General features: G+C 46.9%; 1 protein-coding gene across 1 annotated transcript in view; it reads left to right on the plus strand.

The window, feature by feature from the left end:
- Window positions 1–17,645, plus strand: part of PODXL (podocalyxin like) — a 42,064-nt gene extending 24,419 nt beyond the window's left edge. The window contains exons 2-8 of the mRNA XM_082661808.1: window positions 7,314–7,964; window positions 8,932–9,152; window positions 9,459–9,545; window positions 11,464–11,611; window positions 11,831–11,892; window positions 12,163–12,330; window positions 13,424–17,645. Of these exons, the coding sequence (XP_082517934.1) occupies window positions 7,314–7,964; window positions 8,932–9,152; window positions 9,459–9,545; window positions 11,464–11,611; window positions 11,831–11,892; window positions 12,163–12,330; window positions 13,424–13,621 (1,535 nt within the window). The 3' untranslated portion in view covers window positions 13,622–17,645. The remainder of the gene's footprint in view (window positions 1–7,313; window positions 7,965–8,931; window positions 9,153–9,458; window positions 9,546–11,463; window positions 11,612–11,830; window positions 11,893–12,162; window positions 12,331–13,423) is intronic.
- Window positions 17,646–20,588: the final 2,943 nt, after the last annotated feature.

A 20,588-nucleotide genomic window follows, 5' to 3' on the forward strand; every position in this document is an offset into this window, starting at 1 on the left:
GCGGGGGCTTCTCTTCGTTGTGGTGCACGGGCTTCTCACTGCGGTGCCTTTCCTTGCTGCGGAGCGCGGGCTCCAGTAGTTGCAGCACACGGGCTTCAGTAGTTGTGGCTCACGGGCTCTAGAGCGCAGGCTCAGTAGTTGTGGCTCAGGGCTTAGCTGCTCCGCGGCATGTGGGATCTTCCCGGACCAGGGATCGAACCTGTGTCCCCTACGTTGGCAGGCGGATTCTTAACCACTTCGCTGCCAGGGAAGTCCCGAACTAATTCTTTTTACAGACACATATTACGGCAGAACAGACTATGCTATAGAAAGTTCATGTAAAGCTAGAATTATTTGATCCTTGAATCCATGCTTGGATTTTCTTTATGAGAAAAGTATTAACGACTAATTCAATTTCTTTATGAATGTGGGACAAATTATTATTTCTATTTCTTCTTGAGTCACTCTGTTAAGTTGTATTTTCTTAGGAATTTGTCCACCTCATCAGCTTCAAATTTATTCGCATTTGCTCATAATGGCCTATATTATAAATATCTGTTATTGTTTTTATACCTCATACTTTACATTTATGCCTTCTGGGTTATTTTTCCCTTTGGTCATCCTCACTTAAGGCTTTGCTATTTTATTAGCCTTTTTGAAATATCAATTTTTGCCTTTGTTGATATTTGCTATTGTCCTTTGGTTTCTATTTCATTGATTTCTGCTTTTATCTTTATTATTTCATTCCTCCTATTTTTCTTTGGGTTTATTTCTCAGCTTTCCATTATCAAATTGAAGAGTATATAGAGAACCAGATCTGAGCAGATCCTAGAGAGATGCATGTCAATTGCAACGTGGCTCACACCCTCAGCACACCTGTTCATGCCACACCACCACCTTCCAGCCAGCTCATACTTAAAGGGCTTCAAGTGAGTTAGTTTTCTGTGATCTGTTGTCTGAGGCATGAAAAAGCCAAGTTATGTTCATGTATATAACATGCTGGAGCCAGGCCAGAGTGGACTGCTGTGGGATAATAGCCCTTTTTAGGGGAGACCATGAAGGATAGTATAGAAAGAAAGTTCTTCCAATGAGCAGAACTTGAATAGTACCTTTCATGGTCTCCTTTGTGTGTGTGTGTGGAGGGGGGAAGGTGAGCTACACAGAGGTGAGGCTCTGACCAGATTCTTAGGCAGTAGCTAATGATTTTTAGGAACTTAGAAGAAACAAGAATGAAGAATGAGTGCAGGGAATTTTATGGAAGAGGCATGTGGATGAGCTTCTTGGGGTGATCTGGAGTATAAGAATTTTTGTCTCACGTATTAATCAAGTGGACAAGATGACCCATTGTGCCCATCAGTTAGTTTCTCTCTCCCTCCACCTAGTGACTGCTCTGTGGGCTCATGAACAAGTGGCCATGGTGTAGGCAGGGTGCTAAAACAGACACATTCTGGGTTTGAATGTGTTTTCTCAGCTGCCACGATCTGTCAGCAACTCTACTCATGGACTTATAGAACGCCTTCTTCACCATGATGATATTCCACAGAGCACAGGGCTGCACCAAGGCACTCACTCGAAGGCAAAATAAGTAGAGCATTAACCTTAAAAGATTTACGCATCTTACTGTGGTGCCTTCATGCTGCTGCATAATGAGGCCGAGGGAGGAAGATGGATGGAGCCCAGGGATTCCCTGTGGTGCCTCCTCCTACTCTTATGTCCAGTCGTAAAAGTAGATGCAAGGACCTCTCACTGACAGCATCCCTAAAGACTCAGATCTCTCAGAAATGAAATCCAATATCCAGGACTAATGGTGTCAGTGGTGCAAAGTGAAGCAGTCCTTGCTCGTTGGTGGTGGAAAGGATGTACTCATCAGGAGTTCAGGAGAAGGGTTCTGGGTGCTGTTTCTGACTTAAACCTGATGCTCTAGCCATCTCAAGTGATTTTACTAGCTAACTGATTATCTTTCTAATAAATTCACTTCCCGTTTAAAGCAGAGAGGATTGATTTCTAATATTTGAAAAGAAGAACCCTCGTTTTTATAGTGGAACAAGTGGAGGCGGGGGAGCAGATTAGGAGGTTGAATTGTGTCCTCCTCACAAGACATGTTCCAGTCTTAATCACCAATACCTGGTACTTGTGGATGTGACCTTATTTGGAAATAGGGTCTTTGCAGATGTAACCAAGTTACGATGAGATCATACTGGATTAGGGTGGGCCCTAAGTCCAAGGACTGGTGTCCTTATAAGAGGAGAGACACAGAGACACACAGGGAAGAAGGCCATGTGCTGATGGAGCCAGAGACTGCAGTGATTATAACTACAAGCCAAGGAACACTAACAATTGCTAGGAAGAAGCAAAGAAAAATTCTTCCTTAGTGCCTTCAGAGGGAGTATGCCTTTGCAGATTTCAGATTTCTAGCCTCTAGAACCGTGAGAGAATAATACATTTATGTTGTTTGAAGCCACACAGTCTGTGGTCATCTGTTATAGCCACCTTGGGAAACTAATACACACTTCATTCAAGGTACCCTGAGTCTGTGAAAAGATTCAGTCCTGGGAATTGGATGAGTGGCTGGCTGTGTTCTCTACTGTGGTGATTCAACCCAGGTGTCAGTTTGCCGGGCTTATAGGTAGGGCTTCAGTGGACCACCCATCAGTTTTGATCCTAAAAAAACACATGATTATTAGCCACTGTCCAGAATTACCCTCGTTCGACTGTTCTGATTACCATGCTGCTCCTGCTGCCTGGGGTATCGCACCCACCTTTCTTCCTGGAAATGAAATTCTGCTCATGCCCTACTGCCCAACGAACCTGCTGTCCATTCCCACTGAAATCGGCAGCATCTCCTACCAGCGTACCTGGCTGATGAAGAACAGCCAGAACAATCCCTTAGAACGTGCTCCGAGTGCCCTCAACAACATAGCAAGTTTAAGCAAAATCCAAAGCACCAAATAATCCAAAATAAGATGCACTATTATTATTATTATTTTTTTTTGCGGTACGCGGGCCTCTCACTGTTGTGGCCTCTCCCGTTGCGGAGCACAGGCTCCGGACGCGCAGGCTCAGCGGCCATGGCTCACGGGCCCAGCCGCTCCGCGGCATGTGGGAGCTTCCCGGACCGGGGCACGAACCCGTGTCCCCTGCATCGGCAGGCAGCCTCTCAACCACTGCGCCACCAGGGAAGCCCAAGATGCACTATTATTTTATGAACTACTTGGGTAAAAAAAAAAAGCACCGTCAAAGTGTGACTTATGATAATTTATAATACATCCTCATCTCAGAGACATGAAAAGATGTGCATCTTAGAACTCCTGAAATACAGTATTTCTCAAAGCCTTGGTGAAGGGAGTGTCATTTGAGCTTTCTTAAGGAACGAAGAGTGTGAACAAGCAGACCGTACGTGATAAACCACTCGGACACTTCTCTCTCTCTAAGACTTTGGATTTCTTCCAAGGAATTTCTGGCAACTTAACTTTATTTAATATGTGGGCTACCACTGAGTCCAGGTTTCAGTCAACCAACTAAGAAAACAATTAGAACGACTTCTCGCTGCTTGAGGCAGCATATTGATCCAAATCCCTGTGTGCAGACCCACATTGATAAATTCAGCCTGATAGAAAACTCTGATTGTCTCTCTTTGATCTAGCACCCTCATATTCTGTTAACCATACATATTTGCTAGTTTTTGCAGATATTTTTTAGGGTGGAAGCCTTCTTCTGGGTCAGACTCAATTGTATTTGTCCTCGTGGGCATCTGACTGTTATTACAGGTTTGAAAAAAATGAAGAGTGGTGGAGGTGATGAAGGGGTATGGCTTTCTGTGTCACCAAGCTCCAGTGAGGTTATTGAGAGTTTTCAAGCAAGGTAGGAACTGCGTCATCAGACAGGAGAAGAGTGGTTGAGTCTTCCGACAAGCGAGTTCCATTGCGGATTGAGCTTTATCGATACTCTGACTCACCTGCACCCTCTCATGTGTAACTGCTGCACTTCTCAAGGTCCTATTTTCAAATAAGAGACCTGGTGAGGCTATGAGTCACACTAACGCTGTAATTTCGCAACTCCTGGGATCAGACCTGTAAGTTTGTCTTTTGGTCTTCTCAGCATTTTAGCTGCAAGCAATAAGAGATTCCTTTACTGTAGCCTTAGAAAATCTCTGATTTTCCAGTCTCTGCTTTGATAGGAGGATTGAGGAATTAGAATTTGTTATTGTCTCCCTTTAAGCCAGTAGTTTTCACTGGTAGTGATTTTTGTCTTCCTCAGGGGACATTTGGCAATATCTGGAGACATTTTTGGTTGTCACAACTGGGAGGGATGTATGTGTCTTCCTTGCATCTAGTGGATAGAGAGACCAGGGGTGTTGTTAAACGTCCCATAACGCATAGGACAATCTCCCGTAACAAAGAAGTACCCAGCCCAAAACGTCAGCAGTTTTGGGGCTGAGAAGCCCTGTTTTCAGCTCTTTGCTGTAGTAGGAAGTAGCCACGCCACCCAACCTCCCTTGCTGACATTCCCCTCTGCAATCTCACTTTTTACCAGAAAGATACTCTGACATGATCAGTTATAAGAAGCACCATTATTTTATGAACTACTAAGAAGGAAAAATCACCATCAAATTGATTTTTATTTATTTATTTATTTTTGCGGTACGCGGGCCTCTCACCGCTGTGGCCTCTCCCGCTGCGGAGCACAGGCTCCGGACGCGCAGGCTTAGTGGCCATGGCTCATGGGCCCAGCTGGTCCGCGGCATGTGGGATCCTCCCGGACCGGGGCACGAACCCGTGTCCCCTGCATTGGCAGGCGGCCTCTCAACCACCGCGCCACCAGGGAAGCCCTATCAAATTGATTTTTAACACACGTCCTTTTATGTGTGCTCGTCATATTCTTCTATGGCAGTAGCCACTCAGTCCTGCCAAAGCCACTTTATGGGCACTTAATTCTAGATGGCAGGTGCTACTGTGACTGCTTCTCCATGAGATGCTGTAGGATAGTAAAGTCATTTCCCTTCATACTTGCAGAATTCCAGTTACCTTTAACCCCAATAAGGTCCAATAACTAACCCTCGAATTTTTGTTGCCTGCAATCACGCCTGATTCTCATTAGCAAAATGTGTGTGTGTGTGTGCGCCCGCCTGCCTGCGTGCACACACATGTGAAAGATATTGGGACACTGTCTAGCTTATGGAGGAGCTGGGCTTGCTGAAGACCACATTTAGGGCTACCTTTAATATCATCCGAGTCAGGCTTATGGAACTTGTGTGAAGAGGTCAGTACTGCTCACCAATGCCAGGCTCCAGGTGCTGTAGCTTTGGCTGTGGACACTCGCTCTAGCATCACCTCCACGGCTGCTCACACTTGAGCGTAGTTCCACTGCTCCTGCCTCAGAGTTCCCCATAGTCTACTGCCTCTTTACTCACTGGCTGGGGTGGAGGTGTCTCATTCATGGCAGTTTAGTGCATGCTTGTGCTCCGGTCACAAGGGAGGCTGGCATTTTCGGCATCTATAATAAGAGGCAAATCCTGCTTCCATCAGTCTTGCTGTGTGGGGAATTCCCCAAGCATAGAAAAATGTTACAGATTCTGATTGGCTATGAAGAATGGCCAAAGTCCCCTACGCCGATTCCCGCCATTCTCTCCCTTCTGCTCAAAACAGAAAACCAGGAATCATCCTGGCCTCTCCTCTTCCCCTCCCTTAGTACATCAGCAAGTAGTTGATTCTACCTCCAAAATATAGTCTTGAATCCATCCTCTTTTTGGCTCCTGTGTCAATGACTTAATACAGCTGACTATTGTCCACTTCATCTGGATTACTGTAACAGCCTCTTTTCTTCCCATCTCCATATCCATGTTCCCCAAAGCAGCAAGAGTATGTTTCTTTGTAAATCACCCTATAAAACTTGTTTGCTTTAAAGCCTTCAGTGGCTTTTTTTTTTTTATCCCCACTTAAAATAAAATCCCCTATCCTTATTTTGGTCCAGGGAGGGTGATCTTTCGTCTCGTTTTACATAGGATACAATTTTTAAGAGCGCTTCCTTTTTATTCTCGAAAGGGTATGGTTTACTGTGTTGGTTTTTTTTTTTTTACGATACGCAGGCCTCTCACTGTTGTGGCCTCTCCTGTTGCGGAGCACAGGCTCCGGACACGCAGGCTCAGCGGCCATGGCTCACGGGCCCAGCCGCTCCGCGGCATGTGGGATCTTCCCGGACCGGAGCACAAACCCGTGTCCCCTGCATCGGCGGGCGGACTCTCAACCACTGTGCCACCAGGGAAGTCCAAGGGTATGGTTTAGACAGCACGTTAGTGTCAGTTTACCAATGAGGCCCTGAGTTTTCTGAGCCCTGCGCCTTCCCCCCCTCACTCACTGAACTGCTCTCAGACTTGTCTTCTCTGAGCGCTTGTCCCTCCTTTGGGGCCTTGCAGGTTCTCTCCTTCTTCCTGGCACACTTTTCCTCACATTCTTCACACAGCTCTCACCTTGTTGTCCTTCAAGTCTTAGCTAAGTGGTCATCTCTGAGAAGTCCTTCCTTACCTCTCTAACACCCCCTGTTCTCTGTATCATTTCCTTCTTCATTTCCTCCATAGAGTCACCAGAATTTGACATTGAGTTGTCTGTCTATTGTTTAATCTCTGTCTCTCACACTAGAATGTAAGCTCCCTGAGGGTGTGGATTACATGTGTCTTACCCTTGTATCCCAGGGCCCGAACCTGTCACTTAATGGTTCCTTCAATCAATCAATAAAAGGCCTTCCCTCCCTGACCACTTGACAAGGTTTGAGCTCCCGTGCTAGACACAGAGCACTGTGTACTTTTCTCCCTCAACGCGTCTCACAGTTGTACTTAAATGGTAATTTGTGTAAATTTACCAGTTTCTCCTTCTAGATGCATGTCCAGGGGAACAGAGGCACGTTCCTCTTGCCATGCTGAGAACAGGGCACTCCAGTACGTGTGAGTCTGTTGAGTCTTCTGCAAGCTCATGGGTCTGGGAGAAGGAGGTGATGATGGTTCTCTGCTGGGGTAGGGAAACCTTGAAGGGCGAGTGCCTGGGGCCGGATGGGAGAGCAGAGCATTCAGTGCAGGCTCCCACACGCAGCGGGACTAGCTGCTTAGTCTTTCTCTTGAGCGGAATTTCCCTGGACTTCCTCTGCTTCCCTCTCAGTCTCCCTCTTAGAGGCTTCTTGAACCCCAGAAAAATCTGGGCACATCAAGGACCCAGACCCTTCAGCCAAAACAAATGGCAGGGATGGGAGCAAAGCCTCTGGATCCTGGGGAAGAGTTGGAGAAATGGGGAGAGAAAGACTTCCAGCTAATACCTTAGTTGATTCTGTGTTGTCTTTGTAAACAGAAGTCAAGCCTAGTGGTCAAACAGCTGCCGAAGAAAGCAAGCCAGACACACTTCCACCATCCAGTGTTCAAGACACAGTCAAACAAAGCACAGTCCCACCATTCACTGACAAAATTGTGACTGCACTGGAGACCAAGGGAAGCACAGCCACAACGCCTAACACCTCAAGGGCAGTGCCAACCTCAGCCCAGCAAAGCACAACTGCAGCAGCCAGTGGCAAAGATGAGAAACCAGCCACGGGCAGCCCTGCTATAACTACTAAAGACCCAAAGGATTCTACAACCACACCAACCACTGTCTCGACAAAGCCTGAAACCACAAGCAGCCAGAGTGGAATTAAAAGCAGTTCAGCTAAATCTGGAACCCAGAGTAGCCACAGTGCGACCACAAGCAGTGTGATCACTAAGGAAGGAAATCAGGCAGCCTCTGACCTTCCGAATCCGGGTAACACCTCAGTCATCACGCCTGCTCTTCCTTCCGTGCCCACCCCGGCAAGTACTCACCGGCCTAGCACCGTCCCTGTGACTTTGGTCCCTGTGACTTCAGAGCCTGCAGGGAGCTCCGAGGGACCAAACAAAATTACAGCAGCTACAAGTTTAGGCACAATGGCGGGTCCCACCTTCACGACGCAGGGGACACTGACCACACTAAGTAAGTAATGCCTTTCTTTTTTCAAGCAAAAAGAAGCTTTCAAATGCTTATGTTCTGTATCTCCAGCGATTCATGCATATTCATATTCATGAATATGCGCCACCTTCACCCAGCCGGTTGGTTTCCCATTTCAGTGATGAGCAGCGGCCGGCAGAGCTGGGTGTTCTGGTGAGAGCTCAGGGTTTTGACCTGCCTAGTGAGAGCTCAGGGTTTTGACCTGCCTAGTGGAGCATTTACTTTTTTTTTCTTAAGTGCTGGTCTTAACCCAGTAAATTAATTTCAAAACTCACTGATGGATCGTGAGCCTCAAGATCATGACCCAGGTCAGATCTATTGAATCAGAATTTCTAGGCGTGAACCTGAGCATCTGCGTTTTGAGGAAACCTCCACCCCCCAGCCCCGCAGGTAATTTGGGTGTGTGGTGAAGAACTAGATAGCCACACCACAAGAGCACGGTCGCCTCCTGCGTAAGAGCCGGTGCTCTGAGTTGGATACACCAGGATGCCAATCCCTGCTCTGCCACTTGTTAGCGTGTGACGTTGGGCGATTCATCGAGTTCCTCTGAGACTCAGTCTCCTTGTTTATAGAATAGGGATAATTACAGTACCTTCCGCATAGAGTTGTGAGGATTGAAAAAGAAAGTACCTTTGAAGCACTTAGGAAGGAGCCTCACAGGGAGTAAGTACTCAGTTAACGTTAGCTTTGCTGCTGGCATTGTCACTGCTGTTGATACTTCTTCTGTCGGGTTCCTACACTGGCTCATCCAATCTGCTCATCCTGTAACAGGTTATGCGAATTGACTTCATCTGCCTGCCTCTGCCTCCCCATAGCCTGCCTCCTTCTGCTTGTGGTCTAGGTGGGGGGATAAGACCAAAGAACCTCAGAAAACTAGGAACAAAAAAGCCTATCTTTTTGTGTTAAAGGTACCACTCCCCTTTTCTCATAAACTTTGTTTTCCCAATTATAGCACCATGGGTTACCTCACAAGGAACTCAACACACCTCCAGCAAGACACCAGCTGTCACTGGCACCTCTGAGGCTGTGCAGCCTACAGGCTCTTCATCGGGACCTGGGACCACATCTCCTGCCAGGGGACCCACGAGCTCCAACACTCATTTGGAGTCAACTGTCCCCCAAGGCTCCAGTATCCCTTCTCCCACCTCAGTAATTCCAGCAGGTGTGGGACAGGTGAGAGAGCCCAGAGTCGGAGAGAAGGGACTCCAGGAAGAGCATTTCTACTCTTCCCTCCTCAGGGCACCTGGGGGTGCCGTGAGGAGCTGCCATCGTTCACTCACCCTCTCTGGCTTTGCTGGACTCTGGCGTAGACAGCAGGATAGCCAGTAACACACCTGGCTCTCCAACTCCAGCCGGCCACACTCCCAGCTTGCCCGCAACTCCTTATTTGGTGTCACCCACCCAAGGGAGGGAGGGAGGAGGCAAAGACAAGACCTTGTCAGGCTCAGCCTGACCCTTAATCCCAGTGCCTTCTTCCAGATACAGTGCGATCCTCCCGAAAAGCTGAATGAGAAGATGCTCGTCCTGAACGTCTCGAAAACTGATGTCTCGAAAACCAACATCTGTGTGAGTACCTTGCTCACCTGAGCCCCGCTCTGATCTACATCCCCAAAATGCGGTTTAGCAGCGGGGTCACGGAAGGTGGAAGGGAATGAAGTGTTCCTTCCAGAAAGGAGCAGAGAGATGTTTTCATTTTCCAGCTCTTGTTTTTTCCTAGTAGGACAGGACATGGTCCCTTCCCATCTTATGGAGGGTCAGAGCCAGGCTCAGGCTTCTCTAAGGGAAGCCCCGCCCTCAGGGCTGCTGCAGGGCCAGAAATCTGGGCTTTCACTTCCGAGAGTCTGGAGACCCCAATCCTGGTTCCTGTTTGCTTCTAGTTCAGGATGTGACTTTAAGTCGATCTCTTTGGGCTTCAGAGGCCTCAGTTGAAAATGACAGGCTTAGTCTGCCTAACTCTCCCTGTTCTAATAGTCTGTGGTTTTATATTTCCTGGTCCATGTGTTATCTGATGGCCACCCTCTAACCTAGGGGAGCTGTTGCCCGACAGTTGTCCTTCCCTTCAAGGGGAGTTGTTTGTGTATTGTTTGGGGGAGGTGGCGTCAGCACGTGTGTGAGTAAGTTTGCATGTGTAGCAGTGTGTCCACTGCCTTCAGACTGCCAGTCTCCCTAGGATTAAGGGCTTTAGTCTGGGGATGTCTGCCGCAGAGCTTAGTCAGTAGCTGAGGCCTGAGTGAGGGCTGGTGATGGATGGCTCGCTGCTGCCCTCTCCTGGTCAGTGGCTATTTTGGCAAACACCCCTGGGAACTAGAATAGGATGGAAAACTTTGGTTTACAGTACTTTTATACCACCTATTTTCTGCAGTTGTTTCCTTTTGGGTGTCCATTTTGCTGGAATTTTCCAAGTGAACTATAGAAAAGCTAGAGTTTTAAAAGGGAGCAGTGTTCCCCTAGGGTTGGGCTTATTGGACAAGGTAAGAATCACACTGATGCTTGCTCGGCCTTTCCTTCGGCTCTCTTTTTGGCTGAAACTTGGCAGGGGCGTGTTTGGTGGTAAGAAGCGTTCTTTTCCTTTGCTGTGAATGGAAAGAGGAAAGCCCTGGATCTTTACCTGGTAGCAGGTTGGGGAATTGGCAAGCCTAAGGAAATTCCAGGTAGAAACCCAAGGGATGGTTTGTGGGACAAGCCAGATGGAGTCCTTTTCTTCATCTCCATACCCCTATTCCAAACTCTGGTCAGAGACACATCAGTTTGGGGTGTCTCTGGATGATGTGGCCGTGCTGGGTAAAAGCTGCCCACACTTTGCTTCCTCACCCTCAGCCCTAAAGCCAGCCAGCCACACTCTTTCTGCTGAGAAATACAGAAGACTCCCGTCTAAGATGTCCTCGTGCATCTTCAAGATACTCCCAATTTCCCCTGTGCAGTGATGGCCTCGCCTTTCTCCCGTCAGCCTATTTATGGTTTCAGGGTCTTAGCCTAGGGAACGGGCACATGTGTTTCGACTTTGGGACGGATAACCTTGAGCTGAGAGCCAGGGCTTCCCCTCCTGAGGTCTTTGAACTCAGCATCAAGGGCTAGCAAATGGTAGGTTCAGAGAGGACTGGCCTCTTCCCCACTGGCAGTGCCTCCTCAGGTCCTTCTGGGGAGAGCGATGATGGGGGACAGGAGGTCGTGATCCTTAAGGAGCTCTGAGGGAGAAAGCGGCACTAGGGCGAACGGTATTGCTCCACCACGACGAGATAAACAGGATAAGGAGACTAGGGGGAGAGCTCCACGTGAGGCAGAGAAGGCAGGGGCTGGCCCAGGAGGACAGCACATAACTCACCACTCCTGGCAGGCCTGGGAATGGCACCAGCTGTGGCTGGAGAAGGGAGTAAGTTCACAGCCGGCAACAGTGTTCTCCTGACCTTAGCTTCAAAGGGTGGCTCCACAAGCCTAGGCCGCTGTCACGATCCCTGAGGAATTACCTGCGGTCTCTCCACAACAGAATGCGACCGCTTTGAACGACAAACTGATCACACTTTTGTGCCGAGCAGCAAAAGCCTCCTTCAACCCAGCGCAAGATCAGTGCCATATACAGCTGGCACCTGTTCCAGAAATCCAGGCAGTGGCGATCAAACAAATCACTATCTGCAGTGAGTTGAGGGCGGGCGGTGGGGGGTGGGGGTTGAGGCCTGTGTGGGGTGGGAATGGGGCAGGAGGTGCAAGAGCACAAGGATGGGTCAGTTGTCAACCCCTGGCCACCCGAGAGAGACACCACTCAGGGGACTGAGATTCAGGATGTCCTCCTTTGTCCCTTACCACGTCACCCTGAGCTAGACCACTGAAGCGGCATCTCTCCGTCTCCCCCTCAGCAAAACTCTTTCCCACGGACGTTTATGAATTGCTGAAAGACAAATGGGATGACCTAAAAGAGGTAAGTGGATGCCCCCCATGTGCTGGGACAGACTGGGTCAGGAGCCTGTCCCTTGGAAGTCCACGGTTCCCCGGGTCCACTGTCTCTCATTGTCGAGGAACCTCTGATTTGCAAGCATCTAGAAGATAGGAGGATAAGAGGGGACAGCAGGGCGGTAGAATGGGTTCCCCCCCAAACCCCAAGTGGAAGAGCTCATAAGTGAATGGGAGTTCTGAGAGAGGGTGACCCAGAACCTGTTTTCTGCCACGTAACTTTCTCCTTCCTGGCCAGGTGGGAGTCAATGACATGCAGTTTGAGGGTCAAGGACCACCAGAAGAGACCGAGGACCGGTTCAGCATGCCCCTCATCATCACTATTGTCTGCATGGCATCCTTCTTGCTCCTGGTCGCGGCCCTTTATGGCTGCTGCCACCAGCGCCTCTCCCAGAGGAAGGACCAGGTGAGGACTTCATTCCACTAGCTGGGAAGCAGTCCAGTTCGCTGGATGAGCCCTCACCCCGTTATTCCCATATTAGAGAAAAGCGAGGGGGCCATGGGCCCTTTCTGATAGGCAGAGGTCATCCCTTATAGGAAGTGGAAACTTGTCTGGAAAATTAAAGAGGCAGCGTGGTGAAAGGGAAGAGCACGGGCTTTGGAGTCAGGAAGACTTGGGTTAAGCCCTAGCTCTGCCTCCCATTATCTGGGTGACCTTGAGCCAAGTCATAATCTCTGAGCGTCAGGTTACTCATCTGCATAGTGGGCATAATATCCGCCTTGCAGAGTTGCTCTGAGGATCCACTGCTATAAATGGGCTGAGGCATACCTATCTAACCAGAGGTTCTTTCATTTACCTTAATAGAATTCCCTCATTACGGTTCCACCCTGACCCATGGTTCTCAACCCCAGCTGCACACTGTGGAGAGTTCTAGAAAAAAAAAAAACCCATGCTTAGCTTCCTCACATACCAACTGAAACAGAATTTCTGGATCAGTATATTTGTTAAAAACTTCCTGGGGGACTGTCTTGTGCCACCTAGGTTGTATCTTAGGTAAAAATGGAGAGAAAGTACTATCTCTAGATAGTTCCCATCTGCCGCAGAGATAGCTAGAAGCTGTGCTGTACCCATCTTGCTCAGGCTTAGAGGAGAGGTCCTCAGTCACTCGGCCAGAGGAAAGTCATTTTCTTACAGTTGGTTCCAGTTCAATGCAGCAGGGTGAGGAGGGTCCTGGAGAGGAAGGTTTGGTGGGGAAGGAAGGGAGGAAAGAGGATTGGAGGACTCTGGAGGACAAAGTCCATCTCCACTGATGTCATGGATTTGCCACCGGGGCAAAGGTGAAGCGAGCTGGGCATTTTAGGATGTGGGGCAAGTTCTTATCTCAGACTAGCCCCGAGGCAGGCCAGTAGTCAGGAAGGCCTCCAGGACCACCCGTTGTTCACCTTAGCCAAATCGGGGTTCCTGGATTATAGGGGTACAGGTGTAATATTAAGGCTACAGCAAGGCTAACAGCCCTCAAAAATTACCCCTTTTTCTTGGGTCATCTCCCTTACTCTAGCAACGACTAACAGAGGAGCTACAGACGGTGGAGAATGGTTACCACGACAATCCAACCCTGGAAGTGATGGAGACCTCATCAGAGATGCAGGAGAAAAAGGTGGTCAGCCTTAATGGGGAGCTGGGGGACAGCTGGATCGTCCCCCTGGACAACCTGACCAAGGATGACCTAGAGGAGGAGGAAGACACACACCTCTAATCAGGTCTGCTGGCGGCCTCCGACGGTGCACAGAGCTCCAGCCCAAGCGCCTCAAGTGCCATGTGGACAGGGGAGGAAAATCCTTCCCCTTCGAGGGAAAGACTGGGGAGGGAGAGCAGACTCGGAGGGTTCCCTCCCCCCAATCCCCACAGGCCTTAATTTTTCCCTTTTCAAGCTGAACAAATCACATTCTGTGTAGAATCCTCTTGTAAAATAACCCACTAGTGCCTGAGCTCAGTGCTGCTGGGAGATCAGGAGAGAGCCATCCAGGGGACTTTAGAGACCATCTAATAGAATCCCTTCATTTCACAGATGAGATGACTGAGGCCTAAAGAAGGTAAAGTCAAGGTCACACAGCCACTGGGTGACAGAGTCAGGATGAAAACAGAGATCCTTCATTCAGTGCAGGCCCATTGCCACCATGCCACGCTGCCGTGATCACCTATGCCCTCCCTCCAGAGCTGCCCTGGGCAGGGGGGACGAAGCTGCCAGTCAGTGGATGGGATGGAGGGGAAAGCAGGGCCAGACCCTGTCGCAGTGGGATCTGATTACTTGAAAGGATAGGTCCCGTTTTCTGTCTGTCTCCTACGCCAGCCTTGTCTGCCAGTGTTCCTGTCCTCTTTGTTCTCCCCCCTCCCTTCACTCAGTTTTCACTCCCACTCTGTCCCAGGGCCCCTGGAGTCTAGTTTCCTGGCATGTGCTTATGAGATTGGGACTAACACAGCACACAAGTCTCCCAGTATGAACAGGTCTGCACATGGGTCCATCTACAGGTAAAGAGAGAAAGGGAAGCCTTTCCTCCCAGGGTGGGTCCCGGCCCACCTCCAAGGCACTCCTTGAATAGACTCCCCGAGTGCTGCTTTTGTCTCCCATTCCCACTGGGGACTAAGGTCTGCAGCGGCTATTGAAGGCCAGGTGTTCCTATTTCGTTGTCACTGCCCAGCCGATGCGATGGGGTGAAGACCCCAGCTCGGTCATCCCCGAGATCAGTGTGAAAGAGCAGCTTTAGGACAGAGCTTCCTGGTGCCCAGTCAGCAGAGAGGTGTCTGAATAGACAATCGATTGAAACAGCAGGAAGGATAGGCTTCACTTGCCATATCATAGGAAATTCAGGGGCTTTGCAGGTTGCTGAGAGTTTTGTCTTCTTTGTTTTTTAATCCAGAACTCTGCTGCCAAAGGCCAAAGCTCACATCGTTGAGACATTTTCAGTTAGATTCCATTCTTCTGTGCACAGGGCAAGAAAGGCCTAGATGCATGGTGCACTGCAAGGTGCATAAGGGGCAGCCCGGGGTCCTAGCCTTCTATTCCCAGTGACCTCTCACTGTCCGGGCACGGAGCTAGTTAGGTCTTGCTGTGTCCCCTCCTCTGTATTCCTAGTGGGGCTGGCTGCCCAGCGCTCCTGTAGGTTCTGGTGGCATCTCAGGGAAACAAAATGCTGACTGTTGCCCAGTGGAGGGGTTTTGAGGGAGCTCAGCAGGTAGCTGCTACGTAGACTGCAACTGAGGACTGGGCATAGTGAGGTTTCATCTGATTTTCTGAGAAGAAGGAATCCTGTGTGGAATTTTGAACTCTGCCCATGTTCTCTATTGTTCCTGGTCATAAATTCCCTGGAACCTACTAGGAAGATACTTAGGAGAATGAAAATGGTTACTTCAGGGCAAAAAGCCAGACCCCTAGAACCTAGGGGCAGTCTAAGCTGCAACAGTTCTGATAAAATAGGCTATCTGGTTTGGGATAGGTTATTTTTTTTAAAGGAGAGGATCTCAAGAGGAAGATCTATGTCCTTCCTTTGCTGCCTAGTTCCCTCTTCATAGCCTTTAGCCATTTGATACCTAGGAGAAAAGGAAGGCCAGAGGTTCAAGTAGGACCCGTGAGTTTCCCAAGAGATAGAAAGATGCTAAGCTAACAAGGGTCCTAAAGTATTTGCCCTGATTCTCTACTATTTGGAGGTTGGCAGGATGGAGAATACCAGTTTGAGAGAAAATAGAAGAAATACTGTTTCACTGGGAAAAGATCTGTTTGCTTCTTTCCTACCCAGCATTTGGTTCTTTCTGCCCATTCTATTGTGGCCACTGTGGGAGAGGCCAGACTAGATTGCTCCTTTGCTGATTCTGGGTCACATTCCAGCAGCTAGGTTTAGACAGAGAGAGCAAATATGTCTCTGCAAACCAATCAAAAGCCACAACCCCCAGGCCTCTTGGGGAGACAGATGGTACTGGCAAGGACCAGAGAGTAAAAATTATGGCTGGTCAAGAGGAATAAATGTGGCTCTGTCCAGAGAGAACCTTGAAAAGCTTGGGGCTGGTTCAAAGGTTCCTTCTTTTGATGCATCCAAATTGTATTGCTCCAGCCTTTTAGGGCAACTTGCTTTGGCTTGCTCTTGACACTAGCTAGACATCTATATCCAAGACTGTTATCGCCATGTATCTGTAAAGGTCATCTTCTTCCCACATCTTTACTGGGTTCTGATGCTATCTGGTAATTCAGATTCTGGGGCTGAGAAGAAGAGAAGAGAACCAGGAACTCAGCATGACTTGAAACAAGTTACACCAGAGAGAGATTATAAACTCTATCTCAGTGGCACACTGGTTTCCCTAAACTTCATAAAAGACCAGAAGCCATGAATCTGATGACTGGACAAAGTCCAGTGAGAAGCACACTGTTATGTGAGTGGGGAGAGACACAGCAATGCTTATGAATGGGGTACAGAATATTCTTTGCATCGTAGGACAAAACACAGGTTTAATCTAGTCTAGACACAAGATTCTTCTTTCTCCTCTTGATAAGGAAAGCTAGCAGAAAGTTTTATTTAAACCACTTCTTGAGCTTTATCTTTTAGATAATATACTGGAGAAACTTCGGAAAACAAGTTCAAGCTGATATACATATATGTATTTTTTGATAATGTAAATACAACAGCCAAATGTTAATCCACCCTGCACTGCTCTGAGCGAATATACTTTGAAAAAACATTTGTTAGCTAAGAGAGAAGGCTTTTTTTTTCTCTAAACAGGAATGTAAATGTCTATTTTACTGGAAATAAATTTCTGTTATTCTTTGATGAAAAATGAAATATAAGACAGGCTGATGACAAAGCGTCTGTCTTGCAGATTGGGCATTTTTATTTTTAAATATGATCCTCATCCCCTCTCCGTAAAGTCCCAGCATGTTACAGTAAGGGTTGGAGTCAATACGCACTGGTTGGAAAGTGACTCTCTAGTCATAGGGAGAGGGGTTTTAGAACCCAGTCCAATCTTTTTTAAAAAAAAAAACAGAAAAAGAGCCTGAAGCCCAGAAAAATAAAGTGACGGCCAAAATCACGTTTAGTGACAGAAACAGGCTTAAAACCTGGGTTGGAAGACTGTCCAGTGCGTGTGCCTCAGGAAGAATCAACAAATTAAGGACTGCTAATTAAGGGCAGGCACCAGAATGCTAGAAAGGACAGAATTCCCTTCTGGAATCTGCAGCAAGGCTAGGGAGAGCATGAAGACAAAAATAGGAACCTTACTGGTCTTCTGTACTTCTGAGTTATTTAGGTCTAAGACTTAAATGAACAATTCTTTTCTGCTAAGAAATAAGTTTTGAATGAGCTTTTACATATAGATATTCTGAGTAGGACTAAGGATCAAAGGGAACAAGACAGGGGGAAGGCAGGGGGGCAAAAGTAAAGCAATGTCTTTCATCACTGTCATTAGCTGATTCACTCAGGTTTGGTGAAAACCCAACACTGAGTGAAAGGAGGGGATTACTATTTGCTCTGGGTCTTTTTTAAAATTAGTGAATGTTAAACAGTTTGCCCAGGAGACTGGGGGAGCATGTGTCTTAGTGGACAGGGGTCTAAAGTACACTGGAATTTACTGAGAAACTTGTTTGTAAAGACTGTACTTAATTATTGCCGTTTTCTTACAAAAATATATTTTGGAAAATTGTATACTGTCAATTAAAGTGCTTTTGTCTAAGCTGGTTCAAGTCCTAGTATTTTGCTCTGATTGGCTTCCATTCTTCACTTGTGCACGAGGCTCATCATTGAAGCCCCTGAGGACACAGTGCAGCAACCTCTGCTCTTAGTTATGCCTCTTAACTATGCAGGTCCAGACACAAAAAGAGAAGGATGAAAGCTGAAAGGAAAAAGGGGATCTACAAGTTCTCCAGATTATCTCAGGCTGCTCTAGTGATCGTAACTGAAAGGGCCTCATTTTCCCTCACAACAGTTTTACCAATGCTTTACCCTCTTCCTTCCCTGTACTTTTGCCTCAGATAAAATTGTGACTCACCCACCACCAAAGATCCCAAGGGGGCTGCTGAACCCTGATCAGGTATGAAAACACTGGTGTAGAGACAAGGCAAATAAAAATACAAAAAATAAACGATTCTGTTCTGGCCCTGTTATGCGAATAAAAGGATCTGTTTACTTGTCAGAAGAAGCCTCTGCGTGTCCCTTACCTACAGACATAGTGAAGGAGGTTCAAGAAAGGAACTGCTCAAAGACGATTCTGATTCTCTTCATCTCCTGGGGTGGTATTATCTATTGACATGTTTCTGCACTGCAAGAAGAAAACTTTATCATTCCCGACCTGCAGAAGGGAAACCGTCAGGTGAATCTGGTCCACATTCATAGTTGGTATACAACAGTCTCTTCTTGCCTGGCATCTTACAGTTCACAAAACATTTTTACACATCTTATTTAGGAATTGTCACCGCTCTACCAATAGGGAAATTGGGCACAGAGATTAAGGATTCTCTTTGAGATCACACAGCTACCTAAATGGTACTGCTAGGCCTTGAATCTACATCTTTTCCCTCTTGAGTCCTACATTCTCTTCTCAACACCACATTAATGCTCGAGTTCCATTAACAACAAAGTACGTTTATAGAATGCAACTACTGTTACAATATGATTTTCCTTTTATACAGCAGTTCTGAAAGCAGTTAACATCCTTAAGGGTGGGCCAGAGGTATTTTGAGGTTAACTTCAAGAGTATGCCAAGGATACAGAAAGGAGTACAAGTACCAGGAACTCAGGCAGGCCTCTGGCCATGCTCGAAGCACACTGTTCTAAGAAGAGAATGACTCACAGTTTATCATGGTCACAAAGACCTAAGACTCCATTCTTTTCCTGAATAGGTCATTCCCCCTGCTCCCTGCCCTGCCAACCAAGAGGCACTCTCAGTTGTCATTTTTAATTTGTTATGCCTCTGTCACTCATAACCCCCCATTTTACAAGCTCCCTTCCAAACCACATATTTATTTTGAATTCCAAGGTCAAAAGATAAAGAATAGGACTGGCTACTATAATTAACAGGAATGATACTGAGATGGCTAGTTATTTTTCAATGACCTTGGCATTTTATAGATTAAAAAGTCACTGGGATCCTAGCAAACAGGATCTGCTGCCAACACTTACTTAAAATTGAGAGAAAGGCACAGGGGTTGAGACTGTGCCCAATGCTACACAGAAGTCACTGGTGGATGTGGAAATAAGCCTAGGATTCCTGACTCCTGCCCTGGGTTACCCATCCTTACAGCCCAAGTTCAGAGGGCAGGTATACAACATGTGCTATAGACATTACCAAGTGTTCTAATCTCCCCTTTTAGGTTTTGCCAAACATCAAACTTACTAGCACAGCGGTGGCCAGACCACTTCTCCTATAGCTTTTCTCTCTTTCTTCCTTGTAATGTTTCGGGAAAAGATATAACTGACGGCCTTTGCTTTTCCTAGGTGAGAGTCCAATGGGAGGAAAGTCACACTCACTTGACGTGCGAGCAGCTGGCATCTCAACTGTGTTAAATACAAAGCCCTCTTTGCTTATTGCTCCCTTCCCACCAGATGACAAATACATCAAGGGAGAGGAGGTGATGACCCACATTTCCATCCTTTTGAGTTAATTCTCTGGAGGATTAACCCAGGAAAGGCCAATTCCTTACCTTATCACTGCACATCGTTTTCCTGTTTTGAACACAAAGAAATGTTACTTGTGGGCCATGCTCAAAGCACACTCTAGAAATGAAAGCTATGCAGTAAGATGGATTATTTGATTTGTAAAGTGAGAAAACTTTGAATACTTTGAATAAAATCATTTGACAACTAACTTACTGCAGAATGCAGGGTCACACACAAAGCCAAGAATATGTAAATCAGATCAGGAGATGAAAAGGGCCAAGAGGAGAGCTCCTTGTTATTGAGAGTCGGTCTGGAAAGCTCACACAACTCAACCCGGACAATCAATTATCTTTGTTTGGCATATTTCTGAGTTTATTTTTTTCAAGGTTCAGCCCTTACAATTTCTTTCCTTCTTTGGGGACAGGGATCCAGAATTTTCCCAATCTCTGAAACACCTCCAGGTTCTCTCTACTATCTTTTCTACAATTAATTTTCTATTTCAGTTGTTTTTTCTTCTAGTTCCTAACCTACAAGGTATGTCCCCCCTCAAAGAAAACCTGGGAAACACAAGTCCAAATTTACAAAACAGATAAAATAGGACTGGTCATTAATAGCAGATTAAGAAAACAGCATTTTATGAAGTCACTTACCAGTGCTCTTTAAAAATGGAAACTTCTCCTAAAAACTTTGTAAGATCCACCAGAACTTCTTTATTTCAACACTGTCTCAAAGAAAACAAAGTCTTTCTACAGTACATATTGTTTGCCTGAATAAAAGTCACGATTTTTTGAGGGAAAAATATTAACTGCAAAGTATGTAAACATTTAAAAAGCTGACTTCAAAAGTAGTTTTATGAAACACAAGGGACATCTTGTAGTGTCCATATATAACTTTTTATTAAGAAAATGAACAAAATACATTCTTTCTCCATATGTACATTACATACAACGTAATTCTACAACTGCAATTGTTCAGCAGATCACTTATTTATTCACAAAGCAGTGTTAACACATTCACCAAACCTGGGATCAGAACATTACTTGTACTAAGAAACAAAACAAACAAAACCCTAAAAGGTCCATACAG

Source organism: Grampus griseus, assembly GCF_964374135.1.
Source record: "Grampus griseus genome assembly, chromosome: 9".
Classification (NCBI taxonomy): domain Eukaryota; kingdom Metazoa; phylum Chordata; class Mammalia; order Artiodactyla; family Delphinidae; genus Grampus; species Grampus griseus.